Source organism: Cnephaeus nilssonii (genome assembly GCF_951640355.1).
Source record: "Cnephaeus nilssonii genome assembly, chromosome: 10".
Taxonomy (NCBI): Eukaryota; Metazoa; Chordata; class Mammalia; order Chiroptera; family Vespertilionidae; genus Cnephaeus; species Cnephaeus nilssonii.
In genome coordinates this window covers 10,249,265-10,275,017 of record NC_137081.1, presented here as the reverse complement: position 1 = coordinate 10,275,017, position 25,753 = coordinate 10,249,265, and the positions used below count along the sequence as shown (strand labels likewise).

Below are 25,753 nucleotides of genomic sequence, written 5' to 3'. Positions count from 1 at the left end.
AAAAAAAAAGAATTATTTTGTTGCATCTTTCGGAATTGCGAGTAAGTAAATGAAGTTAGGGACATGATTTCTTTCTTTCTGAAGGGATGCCTAATATTTTTGCTCACCTAATTTTAAAATTCTGAACACAAAACCCAGCTTTATTTAAATAAATTCAGAGGCAGAAAGATATCAGAAAAGGAAAAAAATGCAAGTCCAAAAGAGCGAGAGAAACATAGAGTGAGATTCTTAAATTGGTCCATCTAATCACTGCCTTACAAAAGGCTGTTTCAAATGAATAATTCACAACTCTCACTTTGCAGATATGCTTATCAAACAGTAATTATCAAACACCAAATAAAATATAGAAAGGGCCAAAGGTTCTCTACCTAAAATAGAGATCACAGAACTGCCTCAAAATACCAAGAAAATATTTTTATTTGTATTACAAAGACTAAAAATGATGACATAATAAAGTTAACAGAGTTGATGTCAAGACACAAGTAGGTTTGAAAAGCTATAAATGAGTAATCACTTTGTTTCACTAAACCTCTGTTCATCCTCGATTATCTTAGGGAGCATCTCTGGCATACTCTTGACTGAATCTTAAGGACGATGTATCCAGGTGATCCAACTGTGATTCCTTTCCATTAGTCCTCATTACCTTTCTTCTTCTTCTTTTTCTTTTTTTTCTCTGGACTCTGAAAATAAACAATAAGAATGCTTTTGAAAGAGTTGTAAATGTATGGATAATAAATTTTTCCTCATACAAAGCAAGGTAGATATATTTCTCTTAAAAATAAATTTAAGAGAAAATTAACATTTTAAAATATAAGAGCCATCTCTAAGAAAGCTATCTGTACTAGATCATATTCTCTCCCTTACTCAAAGCAAATCCATTTGTAATGAGTCTAATTTTGAGAAATAGTCTTTTATAGTATTGGTAATCAAAAACAAACATACAGGAACCGCTGTGCTGGTGCATGGTTCTTCCTCAGAAAGCGGTTCTTCCTTAATGTGTTTCTTCTTATCCTTTTTCTTCTTCTTCTTCACAGATGTCTCCTGTTCTTCTACCACTAGTACTCCTTCTTCTTCTTCTTCTTGCTCTTCTTTTTCTTCTACTTCAACTGAATAGGGTAAATGTAAAGATATAACAATTAACATGTTATCAGACCTCAGTCCCCCCAAACCGTTTGAATCTTAGTCTCCTCCTGTCATTCTGGTCAATCATCCAGAGTTTATTAACACTTACCTAGTGCAAAACCACTAACTTTACAAATGATATAAAGCTCAGAGATAAGTAAATTACCCTTGATCATGCAGCTATGCATAGAAATTAGAATTAAGACAGATCATCTCATCTGCAAATCCACTGTTTTGGGGAAGATAGTGAATTACATCAGAAATGATTAAGAATTTGTGCTATGGAGTTAAAACGTGTATTAATTCAACCTGAGCAGTGGCCCTGAGTGAATCGTGTAACTTCTGTAAACTCAATTTCCTCATCTATAAAGTGTAGCAATGCACATCTCAATGGACTACTAGGGTATAATGAGATAACACATGTAAAATACTTAACACATTAGAAGGAAGATTCAGTAATAGGTAGCTATCATCAAGACACAGTCTTTTTACACAGAATCAGTGCAAAGGATAAAAATAAAGCAGGAAGGGCCTGGTGGGTGTGACTCGGTTGGAGCACTGATTGTCCAATGCAACAAAAAGGTTACGAGTTTGGGGTGTGTGTGTGGGGCAACGGACCAATGTTTCTCTCTCTAAAATCAATAAACATATCCTCGGGTGGGGATCAAATAAATTAATGATGAAAGAAAGAAAGCAGAAAGAGGAACACTGAGGAAGGTGATGCATGTGGACATTTTACACAAAAGTTGGGCAAACACCTAAAAGAAGTAAGGGAATGCATAATGGATGAATCTGGCCCTGGTTGGTGTTGCCCAGTGGTTAGAGTGTCAGCCTGTGTACCCATTGTCTCGGGTTGATTTCCAGTCAAGGGTACATGCCTGGGTTGCAGATCGGATCCCCAGACCCAGTAGGGGTCTTCTGAGATGCAACCAATTGATATGTCTATCTCTCTGCCCCCACCCTTTCTAAAAAAAAAAAATCAATGGGGAAAAAAACCCTTGGGTGAGGATTAACAAAAACAAACAAACCAACACCCCCCTCTCCCCCAATGAATCTTGAGGTAAATATTCCTGGTAGAAGAAATGCTAAGGTTATTTTGGAAGAAAGGAGTAGATGGCAGGTTCAATGAATAACAAGAAGAGCCAGTGTGGCTGTTACGTTAAGAAGTGGTAGGTATGAAAAAAAAAAAAGAAGTGATAAGTATGATAGATGGTTAGATTGTGGATATATTTTCAAAGTAGAATCAAGAAGATCTGCTGCAAGAATACAATGGGTTATAAAAGAACACAATTCAAGGACAAACAACAGAGTGGAAGTGACAAGGATCCATAAATGTTAAGTTTGAAAAGCTTATTGGGTATATAAGTGAAGATACATATCTGGAGTCTGGTACTTTCAAAAGCTACTAATAAATTGAGAGAGCTACTTATTGTTCAATAAAAAAACAGAAGCATAGGAGTTAAATAAGCATATAGTTAAATAATGTTTTCTTCATCTAGGGCAGGAGCCCACATTTGTTCACGGTATTACTTTTGACCACTGAGCTATTTAGAAACCAAAAATTCAATCAGTCATTGCTTTAATGCCTGTCTTGCTAGACTATGTGGTAGGCACTCAATATAGGTCCAGCTAATAAAAAGGGATACTTGCTTTTCAACTTTGCAAGACAGACTAGTATACTGGAGAGAACCTTTTTTTTCCTTTTCTTTTTAATATTTTTATTGATTTCAGAGAGGAAGAAAGAGAGAAATACCAATAAGAATCATTGATCGGCTGCCTCCCACACGCCCCCCACTGGGGATTGAGCCTGCAACCCAGGAACGTGCCCTGACCTGGTATCAAACCAGTGACCTCCTGGTTCATAGGCCAACATTCAACCACAGAACCACGCCAGCCATGCCCCGCCCCCCTTTTCCTTTAGATTTCAGAGAGAGAATCATCGATAAGCCCACAACCCAGGCATGCGCCCTGACCGGGAATCAAACCACGACATCCTGGTTCATGGGTCTACGGCTCAACCACTGAGCCACACCGGCCAGGCTGGAGAGCACCTGTTATTTTTATATATTTTTCATTTATTTATTTATTTTAAACATTTATTTATTTTAGAGAGAGAGAGAGGGAGGGAGAGAAAAAAAGAGAGGAAGAATGGGAGAGAGAGAGACATCATTGGTTGATTCCTTTATGTGCCCTGACAGGGGGTTGAACCCACAATCTTGGTGTATGGGGATGATGCTCTAATCAACTGAGCTACTCGGCCAGGACTATTATTCTTAAAAATGTATTTTTAGCCCTACCCGATTTGGCTCAGTGGATAGAGTGCCAGCCTGCGGACTAAAGGGTCCCAGGTTCAATTACGGCCAAGGGTACATTCGCGGGTTGCGGGCTCCACCCCTCCCCAAAGGGGGCATGCAGGAGGCAGCCGATCAATGATTCTCTCTCATCATTGATGTTTCTACCTCTCTCCCTCTCCCTTCCTCTCTGAAAAAAATAAAAATAAATATATATATAATTTCAGAGAGGAAGGGAGAGAGAAACATCAATGATGAGAGAGAATCATTGATTGGCTGCCTCCTGCATGCCTGCTACTGGGGATTGAGCCTGCAACATGTAATGTGCCCTGACCAGGAACCGAACCATGACCTCATGGTTTATAGGTGAATGCTCAACCACTGAAACACAACAGCCTAGCTAGAGAACACCTTTTATTTTTTTAGTTAATCCTTACTTGAGGGTATTTTTTTTCCACTGCTTTTCAGAGAGAGAAAAAAGGGGGGTGGGGGCAGAGAGAGAAACATCTATGTGAGAGAGACACATCAACTGGTTGCCTCCTGCACTGGTCCTGACTGGGAGCAAACCCTCAACCCAATCCTTCGGGTTAGATCAGGCTAACGTTCTAACCACTGAGCTACGCCAGCCAGGGCCAGAGAGCCCTTTAAATAGCATTACTATGATGGTAGGCTAATAGTATATTAGCACTCTAGTCCATTCAATGTAAAAGAAATGATGAAAAACACCTCTGCTAGCTCAATCCTACACTTAACCATATAACAAAAAGATCTAAATAACCCATTTAAAAACTGCATGTTTTTTTCCCATTTTAAGCTGATTCTCAAAATAGTTCATGTGGTAGAAACCAAAGTTTTGGTTTGATATACTTAGTGTAATATACAATTCCACATGTTCATTAGAAATGAACCCCTATGAAATCTGATAAATTTAACAATGTCCTAACTATTCTCAGAGAACACGATGGCTTATTAAAATAACACTAAATTTCAATATGTATGATTTCACAATAAGGTTCAATGGCACAGATTTTACCAAGACTTATGAAGTCTGTACTTAAGGAATAAGAGTATAAAGGATATTTAAAAAATTCAAACTAACCTTTAATTTTAACCTTAGCTTTTTTTGCCTTCTTTTCAATTATTTCATCCTCTTGATCTACCTGTTCTATCTTGCGTTTTTTAGAACAGGTTGGCAGTGTGGAGTCACCAGAAGGATCATAAGTCTTCACTTCACTGAAAGAGTCAAGGAGTTTAAGAAAATCTCTACAAATATCTGTAACTAAAATAATCGTAGAGAGGTTTAAAAGAAATGCTATTAGATAACATATAAGCATAAAATGCTGTTTGAGTTTAGTGGCTTTGGGGCAGTTTATGAAAACTAAGTTTCCAAAAAGGTAAAGAGTGTTTTAATATTTTCCAGTTAGGTTAATCACACTTCAAGAGAAGTGGTGAGCTAAATGAATTCTGAATCAAGAGACTATAATGTAGAAAAATATTTAGCCCTGGCTGGTGAGGCAGTTGGAGCATCATGGGTTTGATTCCCTGTTAAGGGCATGTACCTGGGTTGCAGGTTCGATCCCTGGCCCTGGTCTGGGTGCATAGAAGAGGCATTCTCTCTCATATCCATATCTCTCTCTCCCGCTCTCTCACCTCCCTTCCACTTTCTCTAAAAATAAATAAAAAAATATCCTCCAGTGAGGATCAACTAACAAACAAATACATAATTTCAATTAGCATAGGTGGAAAAAAATCTCTTTACAATATAAAGTAATTCAATGAAAACCAAACCAAATGATTTCAATCGAATTTAATACAGAAGGCTCATCTCAAGAACCCAAGAGGTAGAGGAACAAGACGGGGATATCTATGCATAAGTCCTTAAAACCCAACGACTGCTTTGGTTCTAACGTAGCAGAAAGAAAAAAAATGGAAGGAGTGCCAAAAATGTGACGTAAATATCATAATTAGTGTTAAGTGCATGTGATTAAAGTTATAAGCATAGAATATTAAAAATTTATACAAAACAAGCTAAAGAACTGTCTGTTTCTTAAGTTGACTTGCAGGCTAATGACTAACTTTTAGAGTTTAAAAATTAAAAACATAATTTAAAAACCAAGATCCACATTTGTCAACTGAGAAATTTGGAAACTTTATGAACTATAAAAGAAAACATTAATGCCCAGCCAGTGTGGCTCAGTGGTTGAGTAGTGACCTATGAACCAAGAGGTCATCAGTTCTATTCCCAGTCAGGGCACATGCCCGGATTGCAGGCTTGATCCCCAGTAGGGGATGTGCAGGATGTTACTCATTGATGTTTCTATCTCTCTATCCCTCTTCCTTCCTTTTTCTCTAAATTAAATAAAAACATATTTTTTTTAAAAAAAGAGAAAACATTAATGTCCATACTGAATACATAAGGTTTCTTTCCAGAATAAAGGAAAACTATTTTTCTGAATGTGTATATTTAAATATATATACTTATAACTGTGATATACTATATATTGCTTTCCCCGCGCACTTCTTATTAAAATTCTTAAAGAATTACAAGATTCCTAAAAGTAGAATTTATGAGTTAATGACTAGAAACATTTTTAAGGCTCTTGATGCGTACTGTCTAACTGCTTCCCAGAAAAGCTGTCCTGCATGCTACTTCTATCATCACAACCTCACCAATATTAAGCATCACCTCAAATAATAACCAGAACACCTCTCCCCACACATATCTTTTATAAATTTTACCGTTAGGTCTGAATACTTCATCATGTGTCTTAGCCATTTTTAAACTTTTGTCTCTTTTGTAAAATATACATGTTGGTTAACTCTGAATTTTCTTTTTGATAAATTGTATACTATACAGGAATTATGAATGCTAAATATTTACTATCAATATTTGGAAATGAGTAGGGTAAATATTTTAAAAAGCCAAAACAAATATATAATGTGAACTTATTACAACAACATAAATGTGTGTATTTGATTAAAAAACAGGACTGAATATGAAAAACTATAAATGGCAAAAAAAAAGGGGGGGTGGCATTGAGGTGCTTCAGTTTATAATAATAATAAAAAAAAACGGCTGTCAACAATTAACATTTAAATAAGTAGGAACTGTTCATCCATCTCCCTCACATGTACTCACCTTTTATGCTCATATTTTTCTGCTTTTGCTAATGCCTTTCCTGTCCCGCTTATTTTCCTTATCTAAGAAAAGAAAAATTATTTTCTAAGATAAAATCTTATAGTATATACTCTAATACATCAATTCTTATTAAATGTAAGGGAAATTGTCAACAGTAGATACAAAAAGAATATATGAGACATACTAAAACGTATCATAAAACAAAACTGTTTAAAGGGGTCAATGGGGAAAAAAAGGGACATATGTAATACTTTAATAAAAACAAAACTGTTGCCCTAACCGGTTTGGCTCAGCGGATAGAGCGTCAGCCTGCGGACTGAAAGATCCCAGGTTCGATTCCGGTCAAGGGCATGTACCTTGGTTGCAGGCACATCCCCAGTAGGAGGTGTGCAGGAGGCAGCTGATCAATGTTTCTCTCTCATCCAAGTTTCTAACTCTCTATCCCTCTCCCTTCCTCTCTGTAAAAAAAATCAATAAAATATATTTAAAAAAAACAAACAAACAAACAAACAAACAAACAAAAAAAACACAAAACTGTTTAGCAGGTGAACTAAGTTGATTAACTTTTAACAGATAACACTTCTGCAATAGGCAGGGTATGTTTCTTACCCCTCTATCTTCAATGGCCCTCAACCTGGCCTCTAATTTGGCTCTGTTCTCAACTCCCATCGCAGAACTGGAATCTTCACCAAAAGCATCATACCGGATAGCCAAAACAGTTTTGGCTGCCAACATTCGAGAAATCTAAATAGAGAACTTGAAGTTAGAAACATTCATGCTAGGATTTTCTTTAAACCAGAAATTACAAAAGCATTTTCAATCATACAACTCAAGCCACCTATCTTATATTTAAATCTTTGCTGCAATATAATGGCTAACTGGTTATGTACAACCACCATCATTTTGGTGGATAAAAAGATCTTTAGTAGTTATGTTTAAAACCACTTCAAACTATTTTGCTAATGCCCTCCTTTAGTTTCTACTCAATGATATTAATTCTACACAATGAGGACAACCAGAAAAAGTGCAGCCCCTTTTCAAGCTAATTAACATTTTCATTTTAACAAACTCTTTATTTCTCCTATCACTTTGCTCTGAATTTTATAAAATTTTAGTTTCTTTTAAAACATGTGCCCTGTTTTTCCAAAATAAATAAAATATGTGCCCTACAGAATAGACACAACATCACTGCACAGGGCTATTCTTTTTTATAATTCATAAAATTACAAAATTGATGCCAAGTTGGTTTCCTGCCACAAGAACACTTTTGATGTACCCCTTACCAATAGGTAAATTCTATGAAAATACTGACACAGGAAATAAGATGGCTTTAACAGGACCAAAATTACTTTCTTTAAATCTGTTCTTTTAGTATACAGAGTGCTTTTTTAAAATTTAAAGAATTCACCATTCTCTATTTAATGAGAATAAAAAGATTCATTGCATACTATAGAGTATGAGGAAAAATGAGTTGCTTGGAGAAGAAAAAGAGAGAAAAGTCTACCTCAGGAAAACTCTAACTCACCTTTCCTTTGTGTTTGGGACTTGTCTGGCCTACGAGCGAAGCATGATAAATGAGACCATACTTAGGGGTATCCCGTCTAGACTTCAGAGCTCTGAAGAGTGCCTTTTCCGCTCCAAGAATCTGAACTGTGGAAGCTGCATGTTTGGCCAAATTCAAAAGAGAACCTTCAAGAGAAAAGAAGTAGCTACAATCACTTTTTGATTATTTCAAAGTTCCATGCATTAAACGCAGAACTTACAGTCTGGTTATTATAGCCACCAGAACAGAAATCTGATGTAATACAAAAATTTTCTAAGTCTAGAATTTCCTAAAAATCCTGATGCCTTAGCATTTGTGATTCTTCCATTAGCATCACAAGCAAAAGTATATGATGAATGTCTGTGACAAACTGAAGATTGAGCTTGTTCAATTTTACATATTTGCCTGAAAAATGGTTTTATTATTTTGCATTACAATTAGCATACCACAAGGTCCTATATAATAATAAAAGCCTAATATGCTAAGTATCCAGTCGTTCGTTCAACCAATCAAAGCGTAATACGCTAATGATACGCTAAAGCCGTTCTATCGCATGACATGACGTGCACTGACCACCAGGGGGTAGACGCTCTGACTGATAGGTGAGCCTGCTGCAACGTCCAGCCAATTGGGACTGAGCAAGACGGGCCAGACACACTCTGGAGTTCTCCCACAGTCCCTCCCTGGCTGGCCAACCTCCCACATCTCTCCCTAGCCCTGATCGTGCACCCGTGGGGTCCCTCGGCCTGGCCTGCATCCTCTCGCAATCTGGGCTGAGGGAACCCCTCCCCAGAGTGCACAAATTTTGTGCACTGGGCCTCTAGTATAAATATCAACATATATATTTACAGACAACCATCAATCTAGTCTCTATTTTTTAAGATTTTGGATATCAAATATACTTCAGATATGAAAAAACAACAATCCCATAAAAGTAAATGGAAACTTATTAGGACATCTTATAGAACCATGTGATAAACTCCAAACACTTTTATTTACCCCTAGTTAAGATATGGATGAGGAGATATGCTTATAGGTACACAAATTGGGTATGAAAAGTTGCTGCTTTGATAGATCTGCTACAAATTTAGATAAACCTATGAAATTTTGGATGCAGACAACAAAACCATCCTAAATGATTCCATCCTTACAACTGGGGATATTTGATGACATATTTAACCAATGAAGTATCTATTCTAGTATAAATCGCCTGCTGTGATTTTTCAAAACTACTCAAATTTTGACTGTTTTCAAATTTTCTTTTTTAAATCCTTACCTGAGAACATGCTTAGGAGGGAGGGAGAGAACGAGAAACATCAATTAATTGCCTTCTGAATGTGCCCCAACCAGGGATTGAACTTGATACCCAGGTATATACCCTGACAGGGAATCTTACTGGGAGCCTGTCGTTATATAGGACTATCGATGTTCAACCAATTGAGCCAGTGTGGCCGGATAATTTTATTTTCCAATTAAAGTTGACCTTCAGTGTTATTTTGTATTACTTTCGGGTGTACAACAATCATATACTTTATAAAACGTTCACCAGTATTTCAAGTACCAACCTGGCACCATACATAGTTATAGTAGTACTAGAGGCCCAGTGCATGAAATTCATGCACGGGTAGGATCCCTAGTCCTGGCCAGTGATCAGGGCCGATTGGGGCCTTCTGGCTGCCAGCCGGGGCCTTCCTTCCCTGGCTGCCGGCTGGGGCCTTCCTTCATTCCGTGCCACCCCCTGGTGGTCAGAGCACATCATAGTGAGCGGTCGAACTCCTAAGGGAACACTTTGCATATTATCCTTTTATATATATAGACTAGAAGCCCGTTGCACAAAGTTTCGTGCAATAGACCTTCCACTTTCCTTCACCTGGCTGCCGGCACCAGTGTTCCGCCAACAGCAGTTTTCCTCTGGCCACCCGCCGATCGGAGCGGCTCCCGCCAGCGCCATCGGCCACCCCGAGAGGAACTCCGATCGGCTGGTGGCCAGAGGAAAACTGGTGCTGGCAGCCACGCAATCGGCCACCCTTGAGTTCCGCCACCAGCGCCTTCCGACGGCTCCATTGGTCCTCCCGCAGTGCTGGCCATTGGCCAGCCCAATTGGCCACCCCAAGTCCCACCCCCAGCCTGCCGCCGGCCCAATCGTGGGCGTAAAGGAGTGATGGTTATTTGCATACTTCCCTTTTATTAGGTAGGATTATTGACTATATTCCCTATGCTCTACTTTTACTTCCTTGGGACTATCTTGTAACTACCAATTTGTACTTCTTAATTCCTTCATCTTTTTCACCAAGCCTCCGAACCCTCCTGGTAACCATCAGTTGATGACTTTTTATTATTATAAAATGTTAACTGATTGCATCCTCCTGTATTCACCTGATTATTCTAATTAACAGCAAACTTCTGACAATGGACAAGTGTCTCAGAAGAGGTAGTGACTAAAGATGCCTTCATTATCCCAAAGGAAATCAGGCATACAAGTAAAAATCATCATCGAACACTGGTCCTTAGCCCTCACCCACGTATTACCTAACTGTATTATCTAAAATTTCTTTAATAACTGTAGTTAAAAAAAAAAAAATCCTTGCTAGAAAAAACCTCAATATCCATATTACAAATTACATTACAATCATCACCTGCATGAGCAATGAGCCGTGCTCCAACTAATTCTCCAACCATGACTGTGACATTGGGTGCAATGGCCATCATTCGATTTTGTAGGTATTCATAGAGCTGGGTTCTATACTCTGAGATTTCAATCACCTAGTATAAGGAACAAAATGATTAACTCATAAATGATTAAGAGTACAAACAATTTAAAATTTACAAGTCTAAAACCTCAGAGACCTATATCTACCATAGAACTAATCATTGCATACATCAGTTACCTACAAAAGGGCTGCTGTGAAGATTTTTTATTACATACCTAGGAGCCCAGCGTGCGATTCGAAATCATGCTGCGCCGCCCACCCTCAAGTCACCGGTCCGGCCCTGCCTTGCTCCCTGGGCCCTGCAGCAGCCACAGCCACTGCTGATCAGGTCCTCCCCAGCGCAGGTACGTGGAGGCCCCTGCCACCCTGCCCCCAACGCTGCGCGCACAACCTCCTGTCCCATCAACCCATTACGGCATCCCAGTTAATTAGCATATTTCTCTATTTTATATACATAGATAGATGTATGTAAACAACTTAATACTAGTAAACTGAAAATGATAGCCAAGCTCTAGCTGGTTTGGCTCAGTGGATAGAGTGTCTGCCTGCAGACTGTAGTGTCCCGGATTTGATTCTGGTCATGGGCACATGCCTGAATTGCGGGCTCGACCCCCAGTAGAAGGCATGCAGGAGGCAGCCGATAAATGATTCTCTCATCATTGATGTTTCTATCTCTCTTTCCTCTCTCCCTTCCTCTCTGAAATTCAATAATATATGTATGTAAATAAAGTATTAGCCAATATTACTGTTTTTAAAAACCTCCAAGGATTAGACATTTGTGTCACCCTCTGATTTTTGTACAGCTATTTCCAAAGGAAAGGGGGAAAAAATCACTACAGGCTATACACATAAAAGTTAAAATAACTCAAGCTATCCTTCTCTGCCTTCTTAATGAATTTATAATCATTATTCTGACAATGAAAAAACACAAATAAATTAGTACTTAAAAAAAAAAATCCTCACTTGGGGACATGTTCATTGATTTTTAGAGAGTAGGGAAGGGAAAGCAAGAAGGAAACACCCATGTGAGAGACAAACATCAATTGGTTGCCCTCCGCACATATCCGAGACTGCGGCTGGAAATCGAACCCACAACCTTTCGGTGTACGGGACAACACTCCAACCAACTGAGCCACACTGGCCAGAACAGCATTCTTAATTTCATTTTAGTATATATTTCCCCCTTTAAGTTTATAAATCAAGATGGCATCAGATGAGGTAGTGACTGAACACCCTCATATTTATTTATCAGGTGAACAATTAGTTTAAAAATCATCACTGCCATCAGAAAATTATTATTACAGTGCTGGTACCACCCCAACTAGTTTCTCTATATGCAGTTTACCTGAGTGCAGAGATGCAGAATGTTGCAAATATCTTCTTCTGAAACCTCTGTTCCCATAGATATTTCTGCAGCTGCTTTTACTTCTGCTTCAACTTCCTCTGGCAGTAATTCAGAAAGTTGGGCCGAGGCATAATTCTTCCTATCACCTATGGAATGTTTGCAGGGGATGAGGGAGAATCACTTTTGAATAAATTAAAAAGCCACCGAATAGTCAAAAAAAAAAAAGGGTAGAGATAAGCCAATGAAAAAGGTGCCTAAACAAAAAAAAGCAAACAAATTTGGCCTAGTAATATTCCTTATGTAAAGGTTTAATTTTAGAGAATTTTAGAGAGTAAAACCTCTCCCCATCACCTCCCTCAAGAAACAAATAGATAAATAAAAGAAATAGGAAAAAAGAAAACCCACCACCAACACAAAGCCCAAAATATCCCCTTCAATAGAACTAACATTGTGACAGACAATTGGTAGTTAAGGTTATATAGAAGCTAGGACCATAAATTCTTGGGACAATAAAATGGCAATATAATGAGCCAAGTAACTCACTTATTAATATTCAGCATCTTCTACTAATATTACTCTATTATTGATATAGACTATAACATTAACAATACAGATAGCAATAGTTTTTAATATTAATTATGGATATTCCCCAGTCTATAGTTGCCCCTATTAATGGCAAATTCATTATGAGACATATTCACCAGAAGAAGCCATTTAATTTAAAGAAAAATGAGAGATCCACATTCTGTTGCACAGGCCTTCAAAATAAAAGTTAAATTTGTTTTTGAAATCTAACAGATATTAATACGGCCACACACCTAAAACATAATTTTAGTTGTAAAAAATTCTGGGAAGCTTGTTAAGAAAAAAAATTATAATTCAGATTTTTCAATGCCTTAAAGCATAAAGTTAACTCACCAACTTTCTGCAAACACTTGCAGTATGTCAAATTATCTGAAATTATTTTTCCTAATTCAGGGAAATGCCAGCCATACCATTCTCTACACCGCATAATGTAGTTGTTTAATTCTTTATCCAAATCATCCAACAAGGCTGCAGCAGATTAAAATAAAAAACAAAAGAAAACAGGAATTTAAAAGCGTTTTTAAAATTGTGGTAAATACACATAAAATTGATCTCACTTTAACCATTTTCAAATGTACATTTCAGTGGCATCAAGTACATTCACAATGTTGTGCAACTATTAGAGAACTCTTTCATCATCCCAAACTAAATCTCTGTACTTACTAAAGAACTCTGCATCCTCACCTTCCCCCAGGCCCTGGTAATCTGTTCTATTGTCTCTATGTATTTGCCTATTCTAGAAACCACACAAGTCTTTTTGTGTGTGGCTTATTTCACTTAACATGTTTTCAACATTCATCTCTGTTGTAGGTAGCGTGTACTAGAACTTCATTCCTTTTTAAGGACGCTTATTTCATGGTGTGTATATACCATTATGTTTGTCCATTCATCTGTTAACAGGCATATGGTTTATTCCTATCTTTGGCTATTGTAAATAATGCTGTATAAACAGGGTATATAAGTATCTGTTTGAGTACCTGCTTTAAATTCTTTTGGGTATATACCCAGAAATGCAATTGCTGTTTAAAGGACTTTTTAAAATTGAAAAATTAAAAGTGGTATTTCAGCCCTGACCGGTTTGGCTCAGTGGATAGTGTTGGCCTGCAGACTCAAGGGTCCCAGGTCCGATTCCAGTCAAGGGCATGTACCTTGGTTGCGGGCACATCCCCAGTGGGGGCTGTGCAGGAGGCAGCTGATGTTTTTCTCTCATCAATGTTTCTAACTCTCTCTCCCTCTCCCTTCCTCTCTGTAAAAACATCAATAAAATGTTTGTTTTTTTTAAAAATTGGTATTTCAAAAAAAATCACTTAATATGGAATGACCTATTATAAAACCAAGTGACAAAAGCAAAACAGCACAATACAGTTCCCATATAGTTTTAGCATTTTCCATGGAAGACAAATGAACTGGTTTACACTGGTAACGTCATTCACATTATTTCCAACTAGTCTAAATTATGGGTAGTTTTTCCTTTTTCTATTCTGCATTTCCAATCTCTTATTGAGAGTTTTAGTTATGCCCTGGCCAGTGGGACTTAGTTGGTTGAGTGTCGGTCCCAGCACCAAGAGGTCACTGGTTCGATTCCCAGTCAGAGCACATGTCCAGGTTGTGGCCTCAACCCCTGATCCCTCAATCCTTGATCAGGCGTACATGTGGGAAGCAGCCGATCAATGATTTTTTCCCCTCTCTCTCCCCTCTAAAATCAATGGAAAAAAAACATATTTAAAAGAAAAAGAGAGAGAGTTCTAGTTACTCTCTTTCTCAACAGAATTATAAAAGATACAGTTTTAATATTAGGGAAAAAAACCCATGTAGAACAGAGTAGACCTCACATTTACTATACTTACAAATTGCCTGAACAATCATTGTGTCCACTTTATCAGCACTAAATTTCAATCTATACCGGGACAAGCTGGGGAGAAGGAAGATAAATTACTAAGATAGCATCTATAAAAAGCATTTATTTAACACCTTAAAAACTTATAAAACCCAAATCCCTCCCTCAGAGCTAGTTTTAGTTTTACTTTTTCTACATGGGAAAATCAGTTGCAACACCAGAAAATACACATTTAAGAAGAAAATAATACATCTGTCCTGCTATAACCTATAGTTCTGTAACATTCATTTATGAATGACAACTAGAATAATGCTGTATAGTACAGGTCATATTGATTCAGATTATTTTTACAGCATATTAATGTCTTATACCAGCAGGTAAGGAAAAAAAAATGCAGCACTGTAACACCTGAAAACAGAAGGCCATGGAGGAATAATCCTATATAATAAAAGCATAGTATGCAAATTGTCCCCTCAACCTGGAGTTCGACTCGGGGGCAGGGCCAGCCAGGAGAAGGGAGGGAAGCCGCTAGGGACCCTACCAGTGTACAAATGTCCTCCTCTGTAAAATGAGGGCACTACTATTGATTGTTATGAGAATCGTAGAATGTGCTTAGAACAGTGCTATATAATTGTTTATTAAATAAAAGTCAACTTTGTTTTCCATTAAATCTCACCTGTGGGCCAACCCAAGACACATAGCCGCCATTTCACGTGGTTCTACCCCAGGTATTAATCCATCCATCTGTGAACGAATTCCTCTCATAAGTTCATTAACAACAGGACTATGGATGCAACTGAGATTCAGCTTTTCCTATAAAAACAAGAAACATTTGTATTAAATAAATAAAAGCTATAAAAAGTTAAATACAGTTTAACCTAGTTCTGTGTCGTATTGGTGTGAGAAATCTTTTACTACCTTACATTATTTATCTTCTTTTAAAAATTATAAAAGTAATTAAAAAAATTATAAAGGTAACATACACAGATTTTAATCAATAGCACTCTAGGACAAGTGAATAAAAAGCAAAATTTTGAGCCTTAAGCCCTTTTCCTACAGATAAATGTTAGCATCCCTTAAGTACTGCCAAATACACGTATACATGTGCTAACCAACACCAGCATTTTGGGCCATACCACTCTGAACTTGTCTGATCTCCAAATATATACATGTTAATATGTATGTGTTCACATATACAAAAATGTTCATAATACAGTAAGTTTTTACACACCCCTTACAAACAGGATAATAAATTTTGTTTTCCATACCTTCATTTTGTCATACTGAGTGTATTTGCTAACTCCATCATACAAATTTACAGTTCTAGTTCATCAAATACAAATATACAAAATTGTATATATTGCATCATGTTTAAGAAACAAATATTTAGAATGCATATGAGTAATATTCAGTGTAAATTTTTTTAAATGGAGAAACTGAAAAGAAAAAAATTAAAGATACCCATAATCACACCATTAAGCAATTTGCTGTTCTGCATGACTGTTTATATACTTATTATGCTAAAAGTTAATGATAGGTTGCCTTCTGCACATCCCCTACTGAGGATTGAGCCTGCAACCCGGGCATGTGCCCTTGACTAGAATCAACCCCGGGACCCTTCTGTCCACAGGCCAATGCTCTATCCACAGAGCCAAACCAAAACCAGCTAGACCTAAAAGTTAATGTTTTTAACAGAAAAAAAATAAACTAAGAATGAAGGTAGAGACTGACACCATCACAGAAAACTTCATGACCTGATAGTATTAGAAATAATCTATTTACACAAACCTCTTCAATTCATGATCCTGGCTTTAAAAACACTCAAATCTCTAACTTTCCTACCTAAAAGATCTACAACATAAAATAATTCCAAAGATCAAACTATCACAACTGGCTCTCAAACGGTTCTGCTTTTCATTTTGGAGAGCCTACTTTTCTGGTCTTTCCTTCCACTCTCACTTTGTTTAACCTCTAGCGACTCTACCCCCTACTAAAGTTTTCTAACAAACACATACACTAAAAAAGAAATGTCATGACTCCATTAACGTTGGGGGAAAAAATGTGCCTATACCAAAATATGGCAGGATATACACAAATGGTTAACAGACAATCTCTAGGTGGCAGGATTAAAGCTATTTTTTTAAAAAAATCTTTTTTTGGTGTATTTGAATTTCCTACAATGAACATACATGCTTAGCTCTGATAATCATATCGAAATCAATTATGTAGCCTAGGGAAAAAGATAAAATATGAGAACTTATAACGAACAACTCAGTACAAAGGCCAAGCTTGGAAGTCACTACGCTGTATGGTGAGTTCTGATTAGAAGCATGAAAGAAAAGAGTAACTTTACCTTTATGACCCCTCCTAGTTTAGCATCAGCTACAGCCAGGGGTTCATGGGCTTCTTTCACTATTTTCTTCAGAACTTTTTTTAGTTGCTTGTTGATTTTGCCCTCCATCAGAGCTGTGAATGCTTTTCAGGAAAAATAAAAACAAAAGAGTATAATGCTCAAATTTTTAACTGTAAGAGCTTAAGATCTTATTTAAATTTAAAAAATAAAACGAAATATACACTCCCATTCAAAAAGGCTAAATTTAACATGGTTTCTACAATGAAATGATCAACATGTTTTACAAGTTACACATTTCATAACCTCATCTGATCTTGCCACCCTCGTTTCTACTCCAGAACCAGGAGTTAAACGGAAGGTCTGCTGCTATGTAAGCATATCGAAGTGGGGCCTAACCTTTGCTAATTCCCAATCCACAGGTGTCATGGGCTTATAAACCTCCAACGATGGAAACGTTATTACAAAGGCAGCCTGTTCAATTTTGGGACAGCTTTCATTTCGGTTAAGCTTTAAATCTGTGACTTTTATAACTCTCACCTTCCTTAGATCTACACTTAGATCTTCTGGACCCACATGAACTAACACCTCTTTTGATATTTGTCTGGGTTTTAGTTGAATTTAATGTATGCCTGGCAGGAAAGAAGTTTTCATAATTTCGAAGGCCAAGCATTTAGTCATGCAGATACTTGCTCTTTCTTCCTGACAACATCTCCATTCTTTTGAATTACACATCAATTTCATTTGTTACCTGGGAATATGAAAGGTGAAGACGAAAACTTTTGGCTACCACACAGCTCTCTACATTCTAAAAAGCTAAGATTCAACTTATTTTTGTTGGGATCTAACCTTTTACATTTTGTATAATATTGACTCCTTAATAATTTACCTTCTAATAAGAGTTGTATTCTTTCCTTATATAATTAAAAACTTCTACGGGGGTGGAGTAGAAAGGGTCAATGGGGAGAAGTTAGGGGACATATAACTCTCTACTCTCTATTCTAACATTTACATTTATTCCCCCTTTATAAAAAAGTTCGTTAATTACTGTTCATAGGTACTTTAAAATGATGACATATAGAGATGTCAGGGAAAGGGGAACTGAGTCTTCCCTCTACTTATCTTCTCTACTGCCACTGTTCAGCATCTCCTAGTAGTTCTCACTTCATCCAAATGTAGGTTGGCCCAAACTTTACTGTGACTATTTTGAAGACATATCTTAAAAATCTGACCCAGAGTAAAAATAAACCTTTTCATGCAAAAGTCATATTTGAACTTCTGGGACCAGTATAAATTCACATTACACCCCATCAGATGCTTTCTTACAATATGGAGTGTTAACGCATAGTCTGACATCTGCAACCACTGAGTTTTGGTTCTTGTAACAGGCAGTGGGAAGTTTAATTCTCAGCAAGAACTCTACTCTTAGTAATAAGGCAATGTTAAAATTTCTGGTAAAACAGATAGGAAAAAGCAATGTAGAGGTTTCTATGACCAGATTCCTGATAGAGCTTTCTACTTTCATTCATTTATCCCAAAATATTTATGTGCTAGAATCTAGGGATTTGAGAGCAAACAACAGTCTCTGCCTTCATGGAACTTAGATTAAGGGGAGGGTCAGAGGGTTCTCACCTAGTATGGAATTTTCACTATTTATCTTATAATATTTTAAGAAATACCAAAAACCTGGTAGGGAAATGTGCTTCCTCTGAAGCCTCAGTTTTATCATCTAAAAATAGTGATATTACCTACTTCACAGAATTGTTTCAAGATTCTGGAGCGATGAATACAAAATCTGACAAACTCTATGTGACCAATATATTAGCTATAGTAAAAACTTGCTCATGTTTGGGTAGAGGTTGGACCTATCCATTTAATAATTTAATAAGGATTGATCAGAAATGTCCCTAAAAGATTAAAGAGGTTATATACAAAAAGAAGTTCAAAAGAGTCCACTCAGGATCAGGGCTTGCAGCTTTTTACAACTCTACTATGTGACGAATGCATCCGAATGCATTTACCCATATTTACTTTTAAAGCTATGATGTACAGAACTATATTTTTAAAAATTCCCCAGGTAAAAATTATCATAGTTGTGCTTAATGGCGCTATAAGGCTTTTATTACCAATTTAGCAGCCCTAGAACCATTTTTAAAAATTAAAAAAATTGGCCCATTGTTGGGTCTTCCTTCAGCTCACCCATCTGCCAAGATTAGGATGGCACATTAATAATCCAGCATATTTATTTAGTTGGATTCCTAAGTTTCACAAGAGAACTACTTCTCCTGTGGCTGATGAACCAAATTATTTGGGTCTGTCAAATTCATTAAGACACATCCTTACTTATGGCCCTTCATTTTCAAATTATACTTCAAGTAGTTGGCTGATTTGATATAGAATCTAAGTAACTGAAAAATTTATGATTAGGGTTTTATATCTGGTCTTGTGTCCCCTAATATTAAAAAAACAACGTGTAAAACCAACTGCCTACTGAAGCCAAGTCAAGTTAATAAACCCTATTACCGTATGTCTGTTGTCCTATCAGGACTAATTGAAGGATGAGCCATTCATTCTTCTAAAGCATAAAAAAATCACACCTCCTTAGGTAACAGCTCTTATGCCTCTCTGAGTTTCATAATAAATACACACAAACGTAAAGGTATTAGTTTTCCTAAAACTTTTAATAATGTTGTGCTTTATCAAACTAAAAATGTGTTTCCTTGGAGAGCTGTTTTATTATTTCAACTGGGAATGCTGGCTATTCTCAACTTTACCATTATAGTAGAATGATCAGAGCTGTGTGCTTGACCACATTACCTTGGTCCCTTGTAGAACAGCTTTTACTGAATTGTGCTTTAGCATTATGCTGTTGGTTTCCACAGGGAGATCAATTTAACCACTTCTCAGCTCTCATCACATGGGGGGGGGAAACCAGCCCTATGGTGAAAAAAGCTAACTCAATGTTGTCTCAGTGGTAGTGACGAATTTGTTAGATCACTTAAATTCAGTTCTGAAAAGAATGCATCATTGACAACATTGAATAAGGTTAACTCAGGCAACTGAAGCAAACAATTTTTTAATAAGGATAACAAATTGCCAAGATTAAAAACAAAAAAGTTAGCCTTTGACTTTACCTGCTAATGCTTCTGCTGTATCCTGAAATTTCTCAAAATGTTTTAGCTTAACTCTAGAAGAAAGAAAAAAATGTCATGCAGGCACGCTGATTTCTGTAAAAGCCACGTATTTAGGAAAGGGTGTTGGACTGTTTCCAAAGCATGCACTGATAAAACAAATGTTCCTGTCAAAGGGTACCAGGGTGCAAAGTTAGATATTCTTCACAAAATGACCAGTTCCTCTAAACGTTAGTCTACTAATGTTCGGACAATTATAGAGAAGGTTGTAGGTTTTGAAGGAAACAGAACAGGAAAGAGGCCGGCTACCACATCTAAACCACAGGAAAGATGCTAAAGCTTCAACATAACCTCTGTTGCTTAACGCTAGACTCAGATGCCTAAGAAAAGACATACGAGTCTGTCTTTCCAGTAAAAATACCATTAAACAACAACTTATTGTCAGATCTGATTCTTGTCAACCTTATTTTAATTTTACTCACTTCTTTCTCCCACACTTATATGCAGAGTAACATCATTTCATATGGAAACAAAGACATTTAATCCATTGCTGTCTCAGTGGTAGTGACGAATAGTTGAGTGAGATCACTTAGATTCAGTTCCAACAAGAATACATCATTGACAACAATGAATCAAGTTAACCCAGCCAATTAAAGCATATATCCCTTTAAAAAGAGAAAATTAGCCCTAGCCAGTTTGGCTCAGGGGATAAAGCATTAGTCTGGGGACTGAAGGGTCCTAGATTCAATTCCAGTCAAGGGCATATGTCCGGGTGGTAGGCTCAATCCCCAGTAGGGGGCGTGCAGGAGGCAGCCAATAAATGATTTTCATCATTGATGTTTCTCTCCTCCTCGCCCTTCCTCTCTGAAATCAATAAAAATATATTTTAGGGGGGGAGAGAGAGAGAGGAGAGAGAGATAGAGAGAGAGAGAGAATGAATCAGTCTTCTATTGTGTCTAAAATATTATCTTAAGCAAGCTTTTCTTACCTGGTCAGAAACACCCTGTTGGCCCCTTAAATACACACCCAACAATACAATGATTTGAGGAAAAAGTAAGAATTTCATCTATCCTGTCTCACTTCACCCCTATTTGCAACCTTGTGCAGTGGCATTTGCTCATACCTCTCATATTTGCATAAATGCATATATAGATGCACAGGAACATGGCAAAAATGGGATCACATTATACAAAATCTGAAGCATGGTTTTCTCAGTATATCATGGACCACTCACTCTAGATTTGTAAGAGATCTATAGATATACTAAAATTTATTTAACAATTATAGTATCAATGAGCATTATTTCAGATTTGGGTTTTTGCCACTACAAATGCTGGAACTACGCATTTGTTTCTCTATTTAGTATGACATTTCTTTGGGTTCAACACTCTTTTATCTTTAGCAAGCTTTAGTCGTTTTTTTTCTATTCTTGTGAGTTTTTACTAGCACTAGCAGGTGAATTATGACATGTCCCTTAGCACCCAACGACATAACCTAAACCCACATGTATCAAGGTATTAGTCAGGTCCTTCCTAGGACATTCACTAAATGGGTTATCTCAAAAGGTGATTCACAGATGGTGAAAGCCATCTTGACTACCCTGAGGAAAAGCCAGCTCTCTCTTACCACTCATTCCTTAAGCTGGCATCAACATTACACTCTATTTTCCACTCCAGAGACCTTGGGGAACTCAGGCTACCTTTCCAGGATTTCCTAGCTAGTTATTCCTCCAGTGGGAGCTAGGAAGTAGAAGTCATAAAGAATGAATAAACTGCAAATTAAGTTAAAAAACATTTGAATAACACTAACTTAGAGAAACTAAAAGTTAAATCCATGCTTTTTGACAAATATTACTTTTAACAGAAATTTATACTTAATTCACAATCAGTTCGTGCTTTGAAAGAACTTACAAAAAAGTAATTTTGTGTTGCTCCCCAATCTAGTCTGAAACTAATACAAAGAGATAGCTTATGCTCCAAATAAGGAAATCTAATAATTAGGCTTATACCAATATCATTCCTGAAATACATTATAAAACAAAAGTTATGAATATAACAATTATGTGAAGAGGGGAGGGGTATGTAAAAAGAACCCCTAAAGATGTGAAATGCTACATTCTTATTTTCAAGGTGACTTACATTTTATTTGCTTTCTCTGGAGTTTCAAATTCTTTCCACAAACTATCAACCTCTTGAAGTTTCTTCTCATTCAAAACCTGTAATAAACATTTAAGTAATTTTTAAAAATAGCACAGCTTAGCCCTTGACAGTTGCTCAGTGGTTAGAGTGTCCGCCCTCAGACTGAAGGGTCCTGAGTTAGATTCCAGTCAAGGGCACATAACCGGATCCCCAGCCCCAATAACAATCACTGTTTCTGTCTCTCTCCCTCCCTTCCACACTCTCTAAAAATCAACGAAAAAATATCCTTGGGTGAGGATTAACGATAAATAAATAAATGCACAGCTTAGGCACCCATATACACCTACACACTTCAAGTACAACTGCACATGTGAAATGAGGATGGTATAAGTTATTTTTTTCCTCTGAAATAATGAACCAGTTTTCTTACTCAGTATAAAATTTTCAAATTACTAGCTCAGGTAGCACATTTAATAACTGGATGGAATTCAGATCTAGTGGTGGTGGGGGGGGATGTCTTTGCTGAAAACTTTCTATTTTTAAGGACACCTTAACCCCTTCAAAAAGCATATCTTATTAACAGACTTTCTTTAGAACACTTTTAATATACCATTATTTTACACTGCCAATTAAACTGACCTGCTGTCAACTGTAAGACATCCTAATTTCAAGGATATTAAATGGGGGTGGGGGATGGGGGAGGAGAATGTATCTTAAGATTGATCCTACCCTATCTTGTACTTGAGCAGTCGACTTATCACAGAGTATTGGTCAGGGTGTAGAGAAATAACTTTTATTCCCTCTTGATTTAAGTGAAACTAAGAGAATTTCTTGAAGGCAATTTGGTAGCATCTATCAACATAAAATATGCATATCCTATATGATCAATTAACTACTTTCTATAGAATAAATTTTGTTATTTACTGCTAATCATCCCAACATGCAAGTATTATGGATTTCTTTAAAAACTAAGATGCCATCAATTGTAAGACACATCCTGACACAGGAAAATTTAAAATGCAAAGAAAAAAAAGGGGCACTTTAAATCTAAGAATCAGTTATTAACATCTAGGGATATATTCTTTAAGACTCTTTGACTGTGACATTTTATTTGTGCATACCACACACTTAGCATACCATGGATGTAATTTTAGGTTTTAACAACCTAGGATTGCTGTGTATGAATATACCATCATTTATGCTTTTATTGATAAATATTTAGGTTATTTATAAACTTTCCTTATCCTTCAAAACATTTTTGTATACACACATGTTGCATTTTCATAGAACAAGCTACTGGAAGTGGAGCTCAGAAGAGTGTCTGGCACTCGATTTACCTCATTCTTCCTAACATTTCAATAGCCTCCCACTGAAGCCTTAACCTCAAACTTTACCTACTAAAAACAACCTAATCTCAACTTGATTATCATCAATCCAGATTTCTCCCCTAGGTAGATTTCAAAACTTGAAATGACGATTGTATTTCCACGTATAAACATCGCAAGCTTCATACAGCCAACCTATAACTCTTCAGTGCCCCCCCCCCCCCAAAAAACGCAACAACCTGTTTCTCTTCTCTTCCCTATCATCACGCACCCACTTCCTTACGCCAAAACCCCATTCAAGCCACCGGCCAATCCCGTCAGTTCTACCTTTAAAATTCTCCGATGATCATCTTCACATCACCCTTAACCAAAGCATCTTTGGCTTGTCTAGTTTAATGCACAACCACCCTTGCTTCCCTTCCTGCAGCCCTGTAATCCAGTCATACAGCGCAAGCAATTTTTTCCTCTCGTTAAAAACTTTTCAGCCATCCTTCAAAACACTCAGGATAAAACCCGAACTCCTTCATAACCTTTAAAACTCTAATATGGCCTCTGTTCACCTCTCTAACCGGGCCAAACCCTCTAACCCAGAACCCTGCACCCCGAAGAGCGAGGCCACGTGTTCGCCGAAACACGCCGCCTCCCGGGCCCAAAGCCTTCCCCCTCCTTTCAGGGCAGGGGAGCAGAAAAGGCACCCACGCTCCCCTGAGCAGTGTCATCCTCCCCCCGTCAGTCTTTCCTTCTCCCCGCCGGTCCAACACCCGCCTTCCCCCTCCAACGGCTCCATCTCCCCCCTACCTTAAAGATGGCGTAGCCGACGGACGTCTCAAACAGCACCAGCATGGTTAGGCCGGGTCAGGGCGCGGCGCGGCCCGCCGTGAGCGCTTATCCTAAGGGAGAAAGACCAGAGTTGCGGCCCCCCGAGCCCGCAAGGCCGCGGCTGGCCCAGCACTAACGCGCACGCTTCCCTGCAGAGCGCCAGACCACGCTGCCTAAAGGTTCCACACTGCACTGCGTGCAGGACGCGTGAACGCGCTTCTCCTTCGCCGAGGATTCTGGGAGACAACGCGCTTCCGGCGGGCGGCGAGACGCGCGAGGCGCACGTGACGTCACTTCCGCAATATTCCCGCCACGGGGGCGGGGCGGGAGAACCACGGAATTGTCGCGAGATTTTGCAAGGCGACGCGTCTTTCTGCCTGTTAGACTGCACAGCAATCCAAATGAAACTTTGCTTGTGATTATTTTTAAGCCTCGCCTGTGGAATAGTCCCTGTGTGTCTCGGTGTCTCAGGCCACATGTAACTTGAGAAGTGCAAGCCGCTAGGCTGTACTCCTGCCTGGGAGTCCTCAGGATGACAGTTTGGTAGTCACAGCGTCTGCGAGCTCTCCTGCTGGTTCTTTCTGGCCAAAGTGACTGTTTTGCACAGATGTGTTTCAAATTTATGTGGGCCTCTCCCCCCCACACACACACTTTTTTTTTTAATGCAATGACTCTAGGGTATGAATGTAGATGTTCTGTTCTTTGATGAGTGTAATTGATAACCGGAAGGGTGAGCCGAGGTGTTTTCCCGGTGTCTTGTCTCGGGATGCTGAAGAATGAGCTACGCGGACCAGAAGATTTAAGCAAAAGTGTGGAGAATGTATGACAAGCAGATTCAGACTCCCCAACGGGGAGGGGGCCCGAAGAATGGGATGCCAGCAAAGCAAGTCGTCCTAGGAGTAGATCTGTGCTACCAGCCTGCTCCCTATCTGTCTATGTCACCCCCTGATTGAGTCCCTCCTGGTGCCCAGCAACGAACCTGCACCTTCTGTTTCTGTGTGTGCGTACACCTTGTTTATTGCAGGCCCTCCCTTGGTTTCCCATGCCTCCCGCTCTCTATCCAAAAACATTTTATTTTATTTTTTTTCCAGCATGGTTGGTTTCTGTTATTAGGCTTACTTAAACTGCCGTGTCTGCCCCCTGTCTATGTTCCCACTGGATCCCTGCCCTATCTGCCTGCGTTTCAAGCTAACTCCTCTCATAATTTGCTTTTCTGATAACTTTCAGTCTCCTTGACTGGTTTAAATACCCCAATTCTTACACAAGTCTGGCTTCCAATAGCAGTAAAATTTCTTTCCTCGCTTCCCAGTCCCAATTTCCAGATTGCCTGCAAATATTAACGAACAACCTCCTGGAAGTTATGGAACACTAGGTAACTTGATTTTCACAAGCAGCTTTACAACCGGGCATCAAGAGA

The 25,753-nt window shown here is 38.1% G+C and overlaps 1 protein-coding gene across 4 annotated transcripts; it reads right to left on the bottom strand.

The window, feature by feature from the left end:
• Positions 1-399: 399 nt before the first annotated feature.
• NOP58 (NOP58 ribonucleoprotein) lies at positions 400-24,556 on the bottom strand. 4 transcript variants are annotated; one of them, XM_079782993.1, is made up of 15 exons: positions 24,316-24,556; positions 22,193-22,269; positions 20,058-20,110; positions 16,927-17,048; positions 15,250-15,386; positions 14,584-14,648; positions 13,070-13,204; positions 12,152-12,297; positions 10,732-10,858; positions 8,078-8,241; positions 7,162-7,296; positions 6,553-6,614; positions 4,513-4,646; positions 935-1,106; positions 400-673 (listed from the first exon to the last, which is right to left on the bottom strand). In XM_079782993.1, the coding sequence occupies exons 1-15, from the start codon at positions 24,358-24,360 to the stop codon at positions 640-642; spliced, it is 1,608 nt and encodes a 535-aa protein (XP_079639119.1). In that variant the 5' UTR covers positions 24,361-24,556; the 3' UTR covers positions 400-639. The 4 variants fall into 4 exon arrangements, with proteins under 4 accessions (XP_079639119.1, XP_079639118.1, XP_079639120.1 ...); XM_079782992.1 differs by having other exon boundaries at positions 400-680; positions 943-1,106; XM_079782994.1 differs by lacking the exon at positions 24,316-24,556 and adding an exon at positions 19,741-19,860 and having other exon boundaries at positions 400-680; positions 943-1,106; positions 22,193-22,271.
• Between the last annotated feature and the right edge of the window lie 1,197 nt (positions 24,557-25,753).